The sequence below is a fragment of the Lampris incognitus genome, chromosome 1 (genome assembly GCF_029633865.1).
Source record: "Lampris incognitus isolate fLamInc1 chromosome 1, fLamInc1.hap2, whole genome shotgun sequence".
NCBI classification, from domain to species: Eukaryota; Metazoa; Chordata; class Actinopteri; order Lampriformes; family Lampridae; genus Lampris; species Lampris incognitus.
Genome location: NC_079211.1, coordinates 74,868,281 through 74,889,369, shown reverse-complemented (window position 1 = coordinate 74,889,369; position 21,089 = coordinate 74,868,281). Strand labels below are relative to the sequence as shown.

At 44.9% G+C, this 21,089-nt stretch overlaps 1 protein-coding gene across 2 annotated transcripts in view; it reads right to left on the bottom strand.

Moving 5' to 3' along the window:
• grin1b (glutamate receptor, ionotropic, N-methyl D-aspartate 1b) overlaps nucleotides 1-21,089 on the bottom strand; it is a 90,059-nt gene that overhangs the window by 54,019 nt on the left and 14,951 nt on the right. Inside the window, exons 2-6 of one of the 2 annotated variants that reach the window (XM_056283673.1) lie at nucleotides 13,513-13,647; nucleotides 8,263-8,439; nucleotides 6,040-6,102; nucleotides 4,490-4,587; nucleotides 3,973-4,094 (exon numbers count right to left, since the gene is read on the bottom strand). In XM_056283673.1, the coding sequence (XP_056139648.1) occupies nucleotides 3,973-4,094; nucleotides 4,490-4,587; nucleotides 6,040-6,102; nucleotides 8,263-8,439; nucleotides 13,513-13,647 (595 nt within the window). The remainder of the gene's footprint in view (nucleotides 1-3,972; nucleotides 4,095-4,489; nucleotides 4,588-6,039; nucleotides 6,103-8,262; nucleotides 8,440-13,512; nucleotides 13,648-21,089) is intronic. The other variant, XM_056283681.1, reaches the window with a different exon arrangement.

Genomic DNA, 21,089 nt, shown 5'->3' with positions numbered 1-21,089 from the left:
AGAGACACGAAGATAAGACACTGGGGAATAAACAGAATGCAAGGAACGCTGGAGGGCTTGTCAGAACTTTACCGCAGGGTTCAGTACGTCGAAGCACTGAGAGACGTTCTGGGAGGCTTCTTGTAGAAGGCTGCCTGATTGCCACAGGTGTGCCTGATGGATGATGGCAAACACCTGGTGCAGTGCAGCGCTCGTCTCCTCAGAGCGCGAGCCGAGCGCTCGGATGTTTTCGGCACGTCCGAGCTGGGGGAGTGGCTTGAACGTGCCGGGGAGGCAGGTCGGGGCGGTGTAACCACAACAGTTTTAGTCCTGAGGTTTGTCTCAGAGACCAGTGTAGAACCTGCTGACCCTGATGTTAACATATAACATTATGTTCTTACACACTGATGGAATGTTTTAGGTCTGAGGTTTGTCTCAGAGACCAGTGTAGAACCTGCTGACCCTGATGTTAACTAAAACATTATGTTCTTACACACTGATAGAATGTTTTAGGTCTGAGGTTTGTCTCAGAGACCAGTGTAGAACTGCTGACCCTAATGTTAACATATAACATTATGTTCTTACACACTGATGGAATGTTTTAGGTCTGAGGTTTGTCTCAGAGACCAGTGTAGAACCTGCTGACCCTGATGTTCACATATAACATTATGTTCTTACACACTGATGGGATGTTTTAGGTCTGAGGTTTGTCTCAAAGACCAGTGCAGAACCTGCTGACCCTGTCCGACCCAGGTGTCTTTCAGGCCTGGCTGATGGATCGTTGCAAGACGTAGATAAAAGATGTTAGGGGGAAGGAATCACAATTAACCATCAGGCTTTGCTGATGACTGTCAGACAATCTTCTGAGCTAAAAAAAAAAAAATCCCATGGATGTGAGAGAACACATTTGTACATACGAACAATAGATGAATGAGGCCCCTGTCAAATCTGTTCTGTGGCTGGTTTTTAACAGGAGAATTTAGGAAGAGACACATCTGTGGACAGATTTTTTTATGAACATTTCATGTTGAGGCAAAATCAAAGAGAACTGTCTGAAACTATCATCTGGAAAGTGTCTGACAGCCTCAACAGCTGAGTTAGACGCTACTGCTGTGATCTCACACAGCTCACACTCGTTTTGGGAACAAATGAAGCTACAGATTTCAACAGATTCCTGGCAATGTGATAAACACATCATCAGACTGACCCAGACTGTCACTGATGCCTCACACACACACACACACACACACACACACACTCTCTCTCTCTCTCTCTCTCTCTCTCTCTCTTTCAATGATGCTGGTGTCAACCATGTTACACTGTTGTGAGGATAAGCTGAGGATGTAAAAGGCAGCTGATGAATGAAGTGTTTTGGATGTGATGTCTTTAACAGTGTGAGTCTTAACGCCACATTGGTCACTTCACACACTGTTCACTTACTTCACACACTGTTTACTTCACACACACACACTGTTCACTTCACACACACTGTTCACACTGTTCAGTTCACACACAGTTCACTTACTTCACATACTGTTCACTTAATTCACACACTGTTCACTTCACACACAGTTCACTTACTTCACACACACTGTTCACTTCACACACACTGTTCACTTCACACACAGTTCACTTACTTCACATACTGTTCACTTAATTCACACACTGTTCACTTCACACACAGTTCACTTACTTCACACACACTGTTCACTTCACACACACTGTTCACACACTGTTCACTTCACACACAGTTCACTTACTTCACACACAGTTCACTTACTTCACACACACTGTTCATTTCACACACACTGTTCACTTCACACACAGTTCACTTACTTCACACACACTGTTCACTTACTTCACACACACTGTTCACTTCACACACACTGTTCACACACTGTTCAGTTCACACACAGTTCACTTACTTCACAACCACTTCACTTCATAAACTGTTCACTTACTTCACACACTGTTCACTTAATTCACATACTGTTCACTTACTTCACACACTGTTCACTTACTTCACATACTGTTCACTTCACACACAGTTCACTTACTTCACACACTCTTCACTTACTTTACACAATGTTTACTTCACACACACACTGTTCACTTCACACACACTGTTCACACACTTTTCAGTTCACACACAGTTCACTTACTTCACATACTGTTCACTTAATTCACACTGTTCACTTCACACAGTGTTCACTTCACAATGTTCACGTACTTCACACACACTGTTCACGTCACACACACTGTTCACTTACTTCACACACACTGTTCACTTCACATACTGTTCACTTAATTCACAACCACTTCACTTCACAGTGTTCACTTCACAATGTTCACTTACTTCACACACACTGTTCACTTACTTCACACACACTGTTCACTTCACACACACTCTTCACTTACTTCACAACCACTTCACTTCACACACTGTTCACTTACTTCACACACACTGTTCACTTACTTCACACACACTCTTCACTTACTTCACACACACTGTTCACTTACTTCATACACACTGTTCACTTACTTCATACACACTGTTCACTTACTTCACACACACTGTTCACTTACTTCACACACACTGTTCAGTTACTTCACACACACTGTTCACTTACTTCACACACACTGTTCATTTCACACAGTGAGGCGAGGAAACAGAAGCGGGACCTTGTGTTCCACATCAACCCTACAGAGGCGTGAAGGTCTCTGCTCATCACTCAACCTTTTTTCTTCTACGTCTGGGTGCTCACGTCAACCAGCCGATGTGGCCCAGTACAAGAAGGTACTGCCAGCTCAAACCACACAGGAAGTCTAGTCAATTTAAAAGGTTTTCATTTGAAACTACTTACTGGACAGAAGCCCAGACTCCTCTGATAGAGACAAAGAGTTTGTAGGTTTTTTCAGAGTTGCTGTACTTTTAAAAAGCGTGGGGTTATTTTCTGCATATCCACATGATGGGATGACACACATCACATGTTACTTATGAACTCAGCCCGTGTTTACAACGTGTGTCATGATTCACACGTGACAAACCCACAGTGGTCAGAAGCTGCTGCCACACACGTGTTGGAAATGACCCCTGCCTTGTAAAAGTGAACAGGCTGGGCATGGTTCACAAGAAATAAAAAAGAAGAGGATTCAAAGAAGAAGGCAGCAGGTGGACCCAGTCAGCCAGACTCCGCCCTACCTGATGATGTCATTACCTTGGCAAATGTCCGTCATAAGACCTCAGCATTCAACCTGCCCCCTCCCCCCAAAGGTCCGAGGTCCGAACACCAGCCCAAGTGCCTTGCTCAAGGAACATTCACCAGGCTGCTCTGTCTAGCCCTCTTTTCATGATGGTCACAACCCCCCCCCCCCCGCAACTCAGCTGCTCAGAGGTGGGCGGGGCTACTACTGACCGGGCACATGCCATCAGACAGGGAACGGGATACGGCGGCGGAATCTTACCAGTCGGTTTAAGACACACATCACAGTGTGTGTGTGTGGGTGGGGGACAAACACAGACTACTCCTCCCCCACAGTCAGCACACACACACACACACATATAGACACACACAGATCCAGACACACACATAGACACACATAGACAGACACACACAAACACACACACACACACACACACACACACACACACAGCTGGACAGAACTGAAACAGAGTTGTGTTACTGGATTGTTTAGAGTACATAGAGGCGGCGGGCAGGCGGAGACACGCTATAAAAGATGAGACAACAACAGATGTTAATGTTACACACATGTAAAGCCACAGCTAAAATGCAGAAGAGAGCAAAGCTGCTGCTGGTCTGAACCTTTAAACATGGAGGCTTCACTTCTCTGAGATGTTTAAACGTTCAACCAGTCTGAAGAACGCCATGAAGAGGAGTCACCACTTCATCACAGAGAGAAGAGAGACAGAGAGAGAGAGACACGAAGAGATAGACAGCCTCTGGTGTCCAGGGCTGGGGGGGGGGGTCTTACCATCCGGGGCTTCGCTCAGTGCCTTGCCAGTCATCTCTCTCTCTCCCACCAGCCACACATAACCTGATCCTGTCATGTTGAGCTGCCGTGCTGCTTTGTACACTGAGGCTGCTTCATCCTCACTGGAAAGAGAGAGAGAGAGAGAGACACACACACACACACACACACACACACACACACTCACAGATACACACACACAGTCTCACAGAGACAGACACACACACTCAGAGACAGACAGACACACACTCACACACACTCACAGAGACACACACACACACGCACACCCTTAGATAAAATGCTAAGACATAGCTAGAGCCTGTACTATAGACAATAAAGACCTTCATTACATTTATCTTAGAAAGCCTTTCCTACAAACTGCAATATCCTTATATGTTGACATTGTGTGTGTGCATGTGTGTGTGTGTGTGTGTGTGTGTGTGTGTGTGTGTGTGTGTGTGTGTGTGTGTGTGTGTGTGTGTGTGTGTGTGTGTGTGTGTGTGTGTGTGTCTAAACCCACCTGGCAGACAGGATGATGACCCGGGCCTCCAGGTCTTTTGCTTCCAGTAGCAGAGCTGTCAGGTTGGTGTCCTGGTTAAACAGCAGCACCTTCTCTGCCTGGAAATCCCAACGCCATGCCACCAGACAGTAGATCACAGCATGGGACAGTAGAGCCCAGCGTGGATCCCAGCATGGGACAGTAGATCACACAGTAGATCAAAGCATGGGACAGTAGATCACATGGTAGATCCCAGCATGGGACAGTACATCACACAGTAGATCACAGCATGGGACAGTAGAAGACAGCGTCGCACAGTAGATCACATAGTAGATAACAGCGTGGGGTAGTAGATCACACAGTAGATCCCAGCATCAGACAGTAGATCAACAAGTAGATCACAGTGTGGGACAGTAGGTCACAGTGTGGAACAGTGATCACACAGTAGATCACGGCGTGGAACAGTAGATCACAGTAGATCAGAGCATGGGACAGTAGATTATGGCGTGGAACAGTAGATCACACAGTATATCACAGGGTGGGGCAGTAGATCACAGCGTGGGACAGTAGATCCCACAGTAGATCACATCATGGGACAGTAGATCACATCATGGAACAGTAGATCACACAGTAGATCAGAGTGTGGGACAGTAGATCACAGCGTGGGGCAGTAGATCCCATAGTATATCACAGTGTGGACAGTAGATCACAGCGTGGGACAGTAGATCACACCGTAGATCACAGTATGGGAGACAGTAGATCGCATCGTGGGACAGTAGATCACACAGTAGATCACAGCGTGGGACAGTAGAAGACATCAGCAGAACAGAACAGCACATGACACACCATAGAATAGACATCGTTAGTGATTAACCTTCACAGCATTCCCTTCCCATCCCAAACCCCACCCCAAAGCCTCAACCATGCTCCCTCTCAACCACGCTATCACAGGGGCAAAAAAATGAGGTGGAACAGGTCACCGAGGTCTGCCCAACAGAAAGAAAACTCAAACTCCAAGCTGGGGGGAGAGGGGAGTGTGGTGTCACATGCAAACTGAGGAGCTGTCAAGACTCCAACCAATCAGGGACGTGCATGTTAGAAGAGGAGGAGGAGCGCTGATGCAACTGCAAATAAAATAAAAGAGCAGGAGGAGGGGGAGAGCAGATAGTAAGGGAGCAGAAGGGAGGTGAAGGGAGAATGTGTTTCATCTCCAAAAGAAGAAGAGGAAAGGATAGATGTTGCAGAAAGGAGTGGGAGGATCCTTGTGGGCATTTCTGCTCCGCCCCCAGATCTGCAGGCAGAGCCCCGCCTCTGCCTGGTCACATGCAACCCTTCACACAAAAACACGGAGGGGAAGAGTGAGGAGGGCGTCTCTCTCGGCGAGCCGGAACCCATTCCGAGTGTGTGGAAATCATAAAAAAACAAAGAAAAAGAAAGGTGGAGAAAAAGATGTGCCACCAGGATAAAAGTATCTCTGGACTGGGCTGGATTTGGGCGGGCTGACTGGTGTTTTAGCTATTGGGCTAGCTCAGAGATTGGTTGGGCGGCGTGCATTGACCATGCAAGTATACCTTTGGTCCTCTCCTGAAGTCATAGGACTGTTGGTCGAGGTTTTCATAGTTCCTGTTTTTAGTCTGATGGGTAATGTGCACAGAAAAAATATGCAGACACAAGAATATTATAGACAGTCAGAGATGAAACATTCCATCAAATCTCCACTTCTCTGCTTCAAACCAGGAAACCAGGAGAAGGGAGCCAGCAAACACATCAAAGAACCTGTCTTCCCATCTGTCTGTCCATCTATTTGTCTATCTGCCTGTCTCTCCATCTGTCTGTTTGTCTGTCTTTCTGACTATCTCTGTCTATCTCTAGATAACAGACAGAGATAGACATGTTATAAAACAAAGGAAAATCAGTCATAACTGACCAGGGTCAACCAGTCTGGACACGGCATACTGTTTCCATGGAAACTATTGATGACGATGGAGACTGTCCTCCACCAAAAAGACGACTCCATTGGTGGTTTGTACATGCAGCTTATTACGACCTAAAGTTATGTTTTCAGCTGCTTCCTCGCGGTCCTCTGTCATTATAATCCGTTACTTTCCCTGTAACGATAAGCATCTCCTTTCATAAGCTGTCGTGAGAAGGAATATTAATAAAAGCAAAGTTTAATGTCACATAGCGGTTATAATGTTCACGCTAGCTGACTTGCTAACTTTTGGCTAACATTAAGTTAGCTCTTATAATGTTATTCAAAGGTAAACATACCGCCAATAGCAATCTTAGTTACTATACTAGACGGTGAAACAACACAAAACGCACTGACTACATATTCTATTGTTCTCACATTGTTTTAAAAACCCACAATGCACACAGGCGAAAAGTATCTGTGACATATCTCCTGCCGCCGGGAGGGGCGCTAATTTAGGTAAACGCTCCTGTGGGTCATATTAGAGGACAAATGACCTATGTGATCGTATGGGTAGGAGGACTCGTGATGATGAGGATGATGATGATGATGATGCTTTCACATCCATAGCGGTCAGGTCAAGTCAAATTCATTTGTCTTGCTTTATAGTTCGGTCCCTGAGCACGTTACAATCCCAGTACATTCTGCTTCTTACAACAGGTAGTTAGAATAAATGTCAACACACAGCTCCCCCTATCCGTAGCCCCTCAACCTGGTGGGTCTACACAGCAGTCTCTCTAATCCCAATGGGTCTGCTCTGGTCTTCATCATCTCAGAACCAGAGACAATACAGCCGTTGCTGAAGACCTACTTAAGCTAATGTCTTGTATAATTCATGTCTTTCCTGTTTCTGCTGCCTGGATCTACCGCTTAGCTCCACATCCAGAGAGCATCACAGCAGGAAACAGTTGAGCTGTAGGTCATGGAACCTCTTACAGGAGAGACAGACAGGAGCTGTCTCACCCACCAAAGGCAGACCTGACTCTCTGAATGCCCTGTCTCTTGTCATCACATGCTGATGATCACACTCATCGTAATCAAACCATGGCCTCTGAACCAGAACTTCCCAGCCTGGCACACACTAGATGATCCTGGTTCTCAGTGAGACAAGCAGCCAGAAAGAAAGACAGACAGGTTTTCAGAACTGGCTGATGACATCATCAGAACACTGCCAGAACATTCTAGTGCCCCTGACACTTACTTCACTACACAAAACGGTCTGGAGGTCAACTTGAATGTGTGTGTGTATGTGTGTGTGTGTGTGTGTGTGTGTGCAAGATGTGTTTGCATGGCTCCACGCTCCTTAATTGTGCTGTAGAGACTGAGGTCACTGATGATGAAAATGGAGTCAGACTGACAGATACAGACACACAGACAGACAAAGACAGACAGACAGACAGACAGACAGACAGACAGACAGACAGACAGACAGACAGACAGACAGACAGACAGACAAAGAGACAGAGGGCTGAAGCTGGTTTGAAGCTGGCAAATCAAAGCCAGGGTGGATGGATGAATGATGATGATGATGATGAAGGGATGATGATGGAGGGATGAACTCACGAAACAAACAGAAGAAACAGAATCACACAGCACATAGAAGACTGTTAGAATACACACACACATGCTCACTTACACACACACACACTTGCCCTCTCTCTCTCTCTCACACACACACACACACACACAACACAGACACCGTATAATCAGTCTTTGAGTGTGTGTGTGTGTGTGTGTGTGTGTGTGTGTGTGTGTGTGTGTGTGTGTGTGTGTGTGTGTGTGTGTGTGTGTGTGTGTGTGTGTGTGTGTGTGAGGCTCTGACCTTGGTCTCTCTCTCCTCCAGCAGTGTCTCCAGTCTTTTCTGGGCTGCTCGTCCTTCATGGTCATCGCTGACTATCAGGATGATGTGATTCCACCTGAACTCCCTCATCAGATCAAACCACACCTGGGCCTGGTGGGAGAACGGAGGAACCGTCCTCAGGAAAGACAGGTGGATACTCTGAGGACAGAAGAGACAAAATGCATCTTTACACTTATGATATTTTTATTGTATGTTTTGCAGATACCCTGTGAGTACGTGACCTGTTTATGTCTTCTCCTGTCATCACTGGTTCCCATCAAAGTTCCCAGAAGCTGCCTCTGAAATATTTACTGGTAAATTCTGGAAGCTAGATTTGTTCCTGAAAGGTCAGAGTCACACTGCTCAGTGACTTTCAGAATATTCTACTACTGCTGTTAATGGACGCTTCTAAAATGAAAGAACAGCACAAGTTGAAAGATGGATGACTGCTGGAATATTCAGTGGAAAGTAGAAGGAGAATTCAGAATATTGCTAGAGACGCAATGATGGGACCTTTAATATGGGTCGGAAATAGTTCTGGATCTACTGACATCAAAATAAGAGCTCTTCTGTCAAAGTGTGTCCATGTCGCTGTTCTCCATGTCAGAAAAATAAACTGCTGGTAGGTTAGCAGTATGAAACCACTGTAGACAAGTAGGTTGGTGGTATGAAAACACATTAGACTAGCAGGTTGGTGGTATTAAAGTACTGTAGACTAGTAGGTTGGTAGTATTAAAGTACTGCAGATTAGTAGATTGGTAGTATTAAACTACTGTAGATTAGTAGATTAGCAGTATTAAACTACTGTAGACTAGAAGGCTGGTGGTATTTAAGTACTGTAGACTAATAGGTTGGTGGTATTAAAGTACTGTAGACTAGCAGGTTGGTGGTATTGAAGTACTGTGGACTAGTAGGTTGTGGTATTAAACCACTATAGACTAGTAGGTTGGTATAGGTTTGTGGTATTAAACTACTTTAGACTAGTATGTTGTGGTATTAAACTACTGTATACTAGGAGGTTGGTGGTATTAAACTACTGTAGACTATTAGGTTGTGGTATTCAACCACTGTAGACTAGTAGGTTGGTGGTATTAATCCACTGTAGACTAGTAAATTGGCAGTATTAAACTACTGTAGACTAGTAGGCTGGTGGTATTAAGCCACTGTAGACTAGTAGGTTGGTGGTATTAAACTACTGTAGACTAGTAGGTTGGTGGTATTAAACTACTGTAGACTAGGAGGTTGGTGGTATTAAACCACTGTAGACTAGGAGGTTGGTGGTATTAAACTACTGTAGACTAGTAGGTTGGTGGTATTAAACAACTGTAGACTAGGAGGTTGGTGGTATTAAACCACTGTAGACTAGTAGGTTGGTGGTATTAAATAACTGTAGACTAGTTGGTTGGTGGTATTAAAATACTGCAGACTAGTAGGTCGGTGGTATTAATCTACTGTAGACAAGTAGGTTGGCGGTATTAAACTACTGTAGACTAGTAGGTTGGTGGTATTAAACCACTGCAGAGTAGTAGGTATTAAACTACTGTAGACTATTAGGTTGGTGGATTAAAACACAGTAGACTAGTAGGTTGGTTAGGTAGTAGAGTTAGGTAGGTTTTATCTGGCCACTGAGGGTGCACAAGCCAGTGCATTCGTAGTGTGTCATCAGGAAGGGCATCCGGTGTAAAACCTTCCAATCATCCATCCATTATCCAAACCGTTTATCCTGCCATCTATCCTGCTATCTCAGCAGTCATAGGGCGGCAGGCGAGGAGACACCCTGGAAAGGCTGCCAGGCCATCAAAGGGCTGTGTAAAACCTTTGCCAAATCAAATATGCGGATCAAAAATCAGATTTCCATGCCAGATCAGTCGAGGCTTGGCTTACCAACGACCACCACTGGCACTGTTGGCCAGCAGGGCGCCGGTGGAAACTATGCTACTGTTGGGTGAAGGAGAAGGACAGGGGGAAGGCATGTCCAGAGGCAGCAGGAGAGGAGGAAGAGTAAGAGTGTGGAGGTGAGAGTTGGAACTTTGAATGTTGGCAATATGACTGGTAAAGGGAGAGAGCTGGCTGACATGATGGAAAAAGGGTAGGTGTGCTGTGTGTGCAAGAGACCAGGTGGAAGGGCAGTAAGGCCAGGAGCAGAGGAGGTGGGTTCAAACTCTTCTACCATTGTATGGATGGGAGGAGAAATAGGGTAGGGGTAATTCAGAAGAAACAGTATGTCAAGAGTGTGCTGGAAGTGAAGGGAGTGTCGGAGAGAGGGATGAGCATGAAGCTGAAAATTGAAGGTGCATCGATGAATGCTCTCAGAGCATATGCCCCACAAGTTGAGGTGGAAGAGCAAGAAGAATTCTTGTGTGACTTAGATGAAGTGGTGGAGAGTTTACCCAAGGAAGAGAGTGGTGATTGGAACGGATTTCAATGGGCATGTTGGTGAAGGGAAAAGAGGTGATGAGGAGGTGATAGGAAGGTACGTTGTCAAGGAGAGGAATTTTGACGGACAGATGGTTGTGGATTTTGAGAAAAGGATCAAATTAAATGAAATCAATTTTATTTGTATAGCCCAATATCACAAATTACAAATTTGCCTCAGTGGGCTTAACAGCAACACAACATCCTGTCCTTAGACCCTCTCATCGGATAAGGAACAACGCCCCCCAAAAAAAAACCTTTAAAAGGAAGAAAAAATAGGAAGAAACCTCAGGGAGAGCAACAGAGGAGGTCTGTGATGGATGCCTGTGAAGGATGTCTGTGATGAATACCTATTTGAAAACGAGGGTGGAACACAGGGTGACGTATACGAGTGGAGGAAATTGCACACAGGTGGACTATATCTTGTGCAGGAGGCACGACTCAAAGGAATTGGAGACTGCAAGGTGGTGACAGGGGAGAACATAGCTAGGCAGCATCGGATGGTAGACTGCCAGGCTCTGTGGAGCATACCATCATTATTGAAAATGTTGATCACTTCCCCTATTTTGGCAGCCTTCTCTCCTCAAAGGCAACATCGACTCTGAGGTCAACCATCGCTCAAGTTGTGCCAGTGGCACTTATGCCAGACTCAGGAAAAGAGTCTTTGAAGACCGAGACCTAAAGGCCCAAACAAAACTCCTGGCTGTTGTTCTCCCCACCCTACTGTATGGAGCAGAGTCATGGACCACCCACAGCAGGCTCCTGAGAGCCCTGGAACAATACCACCAAAGATCCTTATGGAAGATCCTGAAAATCAGCTGGAAGGACAGACGTACCTACATCAATTTGTTTTTCTTTCCCTTTTATATCTGTCCAAGTCAGAGTACTGCTGGCGTCGTGTGTGGCTGCCGCTTCTCCCTCTCATAGCCCCCCTTCCCATCCACCCCTGTATGTCTGTGTTATGTTTATCTGTCGTCTTGTTTCACCCCGTTTACTGTAAAGTGACTTTGAGTATTAGAAAAACGCTATATAACTTTAATTTATTATTATTAGTATTATTATTATCAATGTTCTGGAAGAAGCTAACATAACTAGCATCACCACCACAATAATGCAGCACCAACTCTGATGGACAGGCCAGCCACATGTACAACATATGTCTCTCAAACTGATCCTGTATTCCCAGCTGAAGGAAGGTCAGTGAGCTCCCGGTGGGCAAAAGAAACATTTCTAGGCCAATATCAAGACCAGTCTGAAGAAATTCAACATCACATTGAGCGACTGGGAACACATTGCATAGGTGCTCCTGGAAGAAATCCGTGCAGGAAGGGGCTGCACATCATGAAATAGAACTCCACTGTGCTGCAGAGAAAAAGCAACAGCACCGCAAGGAGAGAGAAAGAGGCTCAACCATCACCACCAACCACCACCACTTTCCCCTGTCCACACTACACAAAAGTATGTGGATCACGGATTGGCCTCTACAGCCATCTGAAGACCGACAAGTAGACGACCCAATGGAGAGGAGAGTCATACTTGCTTCAAGTTACTGCCGAATATGATGTTGATGAGTAGTAGTAGACTAGTAGGTTGGTGGTTTCAAAACACAGTAGACTAGAGTGTTGGTGCTATTAAATTACTGTAGACGAATACGTTGGTGGTATTAAACCACTGTAGACTAGTGCGTTGGTGCTATTAACTACTGCAGACGAATACGTTGGTGGTATTAAACCACTCTAGACTAGTGCGTTGGTGCTATTAAACTACTGCAGACGAATACGTTGGTGGTATTAAACCACTGTAGAGTAGTAGGTAGGTGGTATTAAAACACAGTAGAGTCGTAGGTTGGTGGTAATAAAACACACTACACTAGTAAGATGGTGGTATTAAACTACTATAACCTGGTAGGTAGGTGGTATTAATACACAGTAGACTACTAGGTTGGTGTTATTAAACCATTGTAGACTAGTAGGTTTGTGATATTAAACCACTGTAGACTAGTAGGGTGGTGGTGTTAAATTATTGTAGACTAGTAGGTAAGTGGTATTAAAACACAGTAGACTAGTAGGTTGGCGTTATTAAACCACTGTACACTACTAGTAGTTTGGTGGTATTAAAACACAGTAGAGCACTAGGTTGGTGGTATTAAAACACACTACACTAGTAAGATGGTGGTATTAAACTACTACAGACTGGTAGGTAGGTGGTATTAAAACACAGTAGACTAGTAGGTTGGTGGTATTAACCCATTGTAGACTAGTAGGTTTATGGTATTAAACCACTGTAGACTAGTAGGCTCATGGTATTAAATTACTGTAGACTAGTAGGTTGGTGGTATTAAACTATTGTAGACTAGTAGGTTGGTAGGGTTATACCAGTTTAGACTGATGGCATTGGTGATATAAACAGGTTCAAATTAGCTGGTTTCGCAAACATTTTTTCGGCTGCTTTATAAAAATGACTTTGAACGAAGGGATGCCTCACCTGTGTGACGGATGAAGATGAGAATGTCAGTGATGGTCCTGATGATGGATGAAAATGACAAGCCACTTTATTTGACATCGTATTCTTACAACGAACTGCAATCTTACAATGAAGTTATTTTCTGCATGTAACCCATCCTATTGTATAGCAGCAGTAGGCAGCTGCAGCTCCCGGAGACCAACTCCACTTCTTCTTTACGTTGCCCGAAGGTGCTGATGATGACAATGAAGATGTTTGTGATGAGGAGGAGTAAACAAAACAATGAGGATCAGGTGATGAAGGTTACCTTCTCAAAGTAGATGGACATGGTGAGGATGAGGTGATACGGGGTACCTTGTCAGAGTAGATGGACATGCGTGTTGTAAGGCCGATGACAGGGATGCGGTAGAAGCCGGCGGTGTAGGACACAGGCGTGGGCGTCAGGTGGTCATTGGACTGCGGAGGGTGGCTCACCAGAATGGCATACACCTGAAAAAAACACATTTAATCATTAATTAAAACAGTTTAATCTCTCTCTCTCTCTCTCTCTCCCTCTCTCTCTCTCTCTCACACACACACACACACACACACACACACACTTTCTTACATAAGATAGAGGAAATATAGAGGGCACCAGACAAATTCAACCAATTAGTTCCAACTTATCATATTTAATCAATCAAGATGTGAGGGAGGGACATGTTCCATCTCTCTACCTCTCTGTCCGTCTGTCTGTCTCTCTCTCTCTCTCTCCTGACATTAGTACCACCTTTCTGTCTAAGTTGTAGGTCAGTTCAGACCTGCTCCCTCTGACAAATGAAATCACACGTAATAAATAAATATGACACGTGACCAATGTCATATGTAAATGTGATGTGATGTCATGTGTGTAAATGTACTGAGTGCAGTTTCCAAGTGTCTCTCTACTGCTATCAACCACACATCACAGAGAACACACAACATGCCTGTGTGTGTGTGTGTGTGTGTGTGTGTGTGTGTGTGTGTGTGTGTGTGTGTGTGTGTGTGTGTGTGTGTGTTCATAATGTACACGCTCTCTCTCAGTGGAGGGATGAAGTGATTAGACTGCCAGCGGTAAAGAGAGAGAGAGAGAGAGCTAAAGCGGGAGAGAGCGAGAGAGAGCAAGCAAGCGAGAGAGACAGAGAGAGAGCGAGAGAAGAGCACGAGAGTGAGCATTAGAGAGAGAGAGAGTGAGAGGGAGAGGGAGAAGTGAGAGAGAGCGAGAGAGAGCAAGCAAGCGAGAGAGAGAGAGAAAGAGCGAGAGCGAGAGAAGAACACGAGAGTGAGCGTTAGAGAGTGAGACTGAGAGGGAGCGGGGGAGGGGGGATGAGTTAATCTCCTGGTCCATCTCTCTGTGATTCTCTTTCACAACAAAGCAACTGTCCAACTCACAGACGCCATGTTGGCCTCAATTCCTCTACGAAGCACGAAGGAAGAAAGCAAGAGAGACAGAAGTAGGAAGGAAGGAAAGCATGAGGGACAGAAGTAGGAAGGAAGGAAAGCACGAGAGATAGAAGTAGGAAGGAAAGCAAGAGGAACAGAAGTAGGAAGGAAGGAAAGCACGAGGGACAGAAGCCGGAAGGAAGGAAAACATGAGGGAGAGATGTAGGAAGGAAGGAAGGTGAGAGAGACAGAAATAGGAAGGTAGGAAAGCACGAGGGACAGAAGCAGGAAGGAAGGAAAGCAAGAGACAGAAGTAGGAAGGAAGGAAAGCAAGAGACAGAAGTAGGAAGGAAGGAAAGCAAGAGAGAGAAGTAGAAAGGAAAGCAGGAGAGACAGAAGCAGGAAGGAAGGAAAGCATGAGGGACAGAAGTAGGAAGGAAGGAAAGCACGAGAGATAGAAGTAGGAAGGAAAGCAAGAGGAACGGAAGTAGGAAGGAAGGAAAGCAAGAGGGAAAGAAGCTGGAAGGAAGGAAAGCATGAGGGACAGAAGTAGGAAGGAAGGAAAGCACGAGAGATAGAAGTAGGAAGGAAAGCAAGAGGAACGGAAATAGGAAGGTAGGAAAGCACGAGGGACAGAAGCAGGAAAGAAAGCAAGAGAGACAGAAGTAGGAAGGAAGGAAAGCAAGAGACAGAAGTAGGAAGGAAGGAAAGCAAGAGAGAGAAGTAGAAAGGAAAGCAGGAGAGACAGAAGTAGGAAGGAAGGAAAGCACGAGATATAGAAGTAGGAAGGAAAGCAAGAGGAACGGAAGTAGGAAGGAAGGAAAGCACGAGGGACAGAAGCCGGAAGGAAGGAAAACATGAGGGAGAGATGTAGGAAGGAAGGAAAGTGAGAGAGACAGAAATAGGAAGGAAGGAAAGCACGAGGGACAGAAGCAGGAAAGAAAGCAAGAGAGGCAAAAGTAGGTAGGAAAGCAAGAGAGACAGAAGTAGCAAGGACGGAAAGCACGAGGGACAGAAGTAGGAAGGAAGGAAAGCACGAGGGCCAGAAGTAGGAAGGAAGGAAAGCACAAGGGACGGTAGCAGGAAGGAAGGAAGGAAAGCATGAGGGACAGAAGTAGGAAGGAAGGAAAGCATGAGAAACAGAAGTAGGAAGGAAGGAAAGCACAAGGGACAGTAGCAGGAAGGAAGGAAGGAAAGTTTGAGGGACAGAAGTAGGAAGGAAGGAAAGCAAGAGAGACAGAAGTAGGAAGGAAGGAAAGCACGACGGACAGAAGCAGCAAGGAAGGAAAGCACGACGGACAGAAGAAGGAAGGAAGGAAAGCATGAGAGACAGAAGGAGGGAGGGAGGAAAGCGAGAGAGACAGAAGCTGGAAGGAAGCAAAGCACGAGAGACAGGAGGAAGGAAGGAAAGTAAGAGGGAAAGAGGAGTCCTAGAGAGGAAACCGAGGGAAGAAGCAGCAGTCTCTCTATGTGTTTGTAGTGTTGTGTTGGTGCATAAAACCACACTGCACATATCTAAATGCTAAACGCTCTGAACTGTTAATGGGAAGATCAAATTTAATCAAGCTTTAACAGAGGATCCATCAGAACGAACATGAGAGGATCCTATTTAATCGCGTGTCATCAGGCTTATCTTGTTTTATTGCATCTTGTGTTTTCTTATGTATTCAGCTTCCTAAGTCATCTATTAGTGTTTGCTTATATAAAACGTGTTTTCACCAATCTAAATTCTTACCTTTCCGTTCACATTCTGTACATTACATATGACATCTATCCAACATTTGACCAGAAATAATGAGTTCAATATGATTCTGATAATGTCTGCTACTTGTGCGACAAGAAAATATGTCCGCTGTAAAACACTGTTTATAGTTCCTGTTACATTCGTTAATATATTTGTGTCTTTAAGTGGCTCTTTGGTTATTATTATTGATTCACTTTAAGTGACTCCCCCAGTCCATTAGAGACTGTCTAGTTTAATAGTCCATGGGCCAGAGCCCAAAATTTCCTATTTCGATACACTCAAGGTTGCAAAACTTACTTATAATTTTTGAAAGGATCCATGTCTGTAGATGATATTTTGGTATGATAACCATTCCTGAGTGGCAGCTGTATCACAGTTATCAGCTCATGAAGTTAACCACCCGCTAAACTAAATTGCATTTTAGACGCTGGTGCATATCCTGGTTTAGCCTCATGGTCAGGACATTTTTCAATGTTCTATAATATTGTCTTTGGTATCATTTTAAAGGGGACCTTCTTAGCTTTCATTCAAGCCCTGTTGTGGATATTTCTCACAAATATAGAGGTCACTTGAGCTCTTCAACCCGTCAATAACACACATCTTTCTGCAATGTTTGCCTAAACTATATACTTTCTTTTAGCCCTGTGGCATCTAGGAATATCAGGGACACAAAACACAAAAACTGGAATACTCACAGGACTGTAAAGATTCAGGAAATATATAATATACCCATACTATTTCATTGTGTGAGGTGATCGTGAACCTTAAATTAGAAGGGCATTATTACTAAGAAACTAACTAGACCAAAGCCAGTTAGTCCATGGGTCAGACCAGATATCGATATCACCCAAGGTGACACAACTTCACTGGTGCCATTTTATTTGGTACACTAACAGAAGTAAAATAATACATGATAACCTTTCCAAATGAGCAGCTATTTCATTTTTCTTTCAGGAAACCTGTTTCTGTGCCTCTCACGATTGTGTATTTGCCCAGATTTTTACAAATATAGCATTTCAACACCCCTGGTACTGATTAGCCTAGCTTAAACTCTGGGACAGTTCTTAGTTGGCCAACAACCAAGGATAACCAGTACTGTGTACTTCCATTCATTGTGCTAAGCTAGGCTAACGTGCAGCCAGATAGCTTTCTACTAAACACATATAGAGGAAACTGGTATCTATCTTCTTGTCTCACTCTGGAGAAGATTGTAAGCTAATTTCCCATAATGTTAGCATGTTCTTTTAATGTATATGTTAATATGATTAGTTAAAGTGGCTACGAGGAACTTTCATCTTGTGTTGATTTTAGCGGTCTCATGTGGACAAAATACAGCTGTTGCATAGCAACTAGGTAATGTATCTATTTGTGGCTATGTAAGATAAATAATGGTAATATGACGCTGGTGAAGCAAAGTAAACTTTGTTTTAGTAGTGTTCATACACCTAAGTTACATGTATTTGTTTGTATGTGGCAGGTGAAAACTGACTGAATATGGCCACTGGTGAACAAGCAAGTTTTTACCCAATACCAAAGCGCCCACGGGTGGAGTGCATTATCCACTGTTCTGATGATACAGATAAGCTGGTTTCACTACAAAGTGTCGACTCATGGAGAACTCTGCTCAGGGCAGCTCAGATACGAAATCATGCACCAGTTTTGAAACTGGCAAAAGACATTCCTGAGGGACAGATTCCAGCAATCTACTACCACAGAAAGTGTCGCAGTATCTTCACTATGAAGCAAATTCTTGATGGCCTCCTTGCAAAAGAAAAGAAAAATTGTGTCTCTGCTGAAGAGAAACAATCTAAGAGAGTAGCTCGACATGCTCCAAGTACATCTAGGACTTATGATGCAGAGTGCATATTTTGTCAGAAAAACAGCAAATATTCCAAGAGAAAGAATACGAGAGAAGTACTGGTGCAGTGTCGAGAACTGCGAGCTGATGCAAAGATCAGGAGTGCAGCCACAAAGAAAAGGGACAGCAGAATCCTTGCCATTGTGAGTAGAGACCTTGTAGCAGCTGAAGGGCACTACCACAGGTCATGCTATAGACTTTACACCAAAGAAGAGGTTTCCAAAGGAGAGGTTGCCAGCAATGAAGATGATGATGCTGCAGCCCAGTATGAAGCTGCTGTGAATAAGGCATACAATGAGCTGTTCCTCTTCATCAGGATGGAGCTTTTTGGCAATCCTCAAGTGATGACAATGACTGATCTCTCTTCTAGACTGGTAGCTTCAATGAACTCCCAAGGCATTGCCCAAGTCAAGGAATCAACCAAGAAGCACATAAGGCGAAACCTGGAGAGTGAGTTTGGTGGAGCCTTGCAGATATTCCCTGATGAGAAAGGAAAATTCCTCCTCTATCCCGATAACTTGTCCATGAGGGAACTTGCCAAAGAAAATCAGTCTCTCAAAAGGGAGCTGCAGACCCTGAAAAGTGTCAGTGCACAAGATGTTATAGCCAAAGCAGCCATCAAATTGAGAGCAGACATTAAAAGTCAAGATGTTCCTCAAACCTGGCCGCCTGAAGTCAAACCAGAAGCAGAATGTCCTACCATTCCAGAGTCGCTCATTATCTTCCTGTACTCTCTACTCACAGGCTCAAATGATCCTGATCATGCATCCCAGAGAGTGCAGTGCCTTCTACAGTCATTTGGCCATGACATAGTATATGCAGTGACATGTGGAAATACCAAGCCTTCCAAGCACATTGTTCTGCCATTCCGTGTCAAATCGTTGACAGGAAATGTAGAGTTGATAAACATCCTCAGCCGACTTGGTCACAGCGTGTCCTATTCACAGATGGAAGAGATCAACACTGCCCTGTGTCTCCAGAAACTCTCATCATCAGGGAGTGGCATTGCCCTTCCAGCTAACATCCATCCTGGCATATTCACAACTTTAGCCTGGGACAATATCGACCGTCTTGAAGAAACTGTCAGTGGTAAGGGAACATCTCACAGAGTCAATGGGATTGCTGTGCAAGCAAAGCCAGTCAACCCACTTCCTGTCCAACCCATGCCCACTGTTCCCAAAACAAAGAAGAGAAGCATTGATGGACCCCCACCAATGTTACCAACTTACAATGCTGGACAACGGGTAGGGCCACCACAAAGCAAAAAGTCAGATGCCGATACTGCAGCCAATACTAAGCTTGCCAGAGAGAAAAACCTTCTTTGAGTCCTAGCACGCATGTCACAACAAGAAGAACAGTCAGTCAGCAGCTGGACAGGCTTCAACATCCTGACTCGAGGAGAGATGACGGTCATCCCCGACAATATAGGCTATCTGCCTACCATCAATGCTCCAGCGACACAAATGTCTACTGTCAAAGAGGTGCTTAACCAGTCACTGAGCATCATGCAGTGCTTAGGCCTGAGGAAGATTGTCTGTGTCTTTGACCAAGCCCTGTATGCGAAGGCTGTCGAGATCACATGGAAACACCATGAGAAGTTCCATGATATCATCATTAGGCTTGGGGTATTCCACACCATCTGCACACTGCTGGCAATAATAGGAAAGCGTTTCCAAGATGCTGGACTCAAAGACCTCTGCATTGAGTCTGGCAGGATTGCAGAAGGCTCAATTGCTGGTGTTATGGATGGCCGCAAGTACAACAGGGCAGTGCGACTACACAAGCTCCTGTATGAGGCTCTCATGCGACTGACCTTGAATGGTTTCCTGTCCTGGTTGGAAGAAACTCACAGGAATGACATGGTTCACCTGAATGAGACACTGAAGACCATTGACAGCCTTGGGAAAGAAGTCTCACAACATGCTTTGAAGGAGGTCCTCGAGAACAGCTCTTGTACACGCATCATGGATCTATTTGAAGTCTACCGTGAGTTCCTTAGAGGTGGAAACGGCAGCCTCTCGAACTTCTGGATGTCCTATTTGGACATGGTTGAAATCTTGTTGGGGCTCATCCGAGCATCCAGAGAGGGAGACTGGATGCTACACTTGGCTAGCATTCGAGCAATGATCCCATGGTGCTTTGCTTATGACAGGATGAATTATGCACGCTACCTCCCCTACTACTACGCCCAGATGTCTGAGCTGCCCATCACACACCCAGATGTGTATACAGAATTCATGGAAGGAGGCTTCTCAGTCCAACTGGGCTCCACCAATCCCTTTGGCCGAATCCCTGTTGACCAAGCTATAGAAGAAACGGTGAACAAAGACACCCAAACAGCTGGAGGGACAAAGGGATTCAGCTTGAAGCCAGGAGCTGTGACCAAATATTATCTCACAGCTGAGTATAGAAGCATGTACCTCAGACAGCTGAGAGACCTGACAGGTCAAGGCAGGTGCAAATGGTCTCATCCAGATCTACAGAGTCCAAGGATCAAGAGAGATGAAGCAGATGTCCAGTCTCTCATGGACCTTATGGAGAATAACTGGCTCAATCCTATGTCCCCTGATGAGATTGATTTGGTTAGCCTCTCCACTGGCAACATGGCTCCACCTGATGTGACCATAGATCTCTTGAGAGCTCTTGAGAAAGGAGAAGAGGCCTACCAAGCATTCCAGCAAACAAGGTTAGATGCAGACCCACCACCTGTGAAATTCCACGACAAGATGACCAAGCAAAGTCTGAAAACATTCTCCAATGTCAGCACAAAACAAGCTCATGGAAAGAAAGCACAGGATGTGGTTCTGAAGGCAGATAGAAACCTTTTCAGTCACATGATCCTGGTGGCTGAAAGCAGGAAGGTGAATCTGAAGGATGTCCTTGCCTACCCATTGGGCCCACTACCATGGGCACTGGCAAATGCTGATG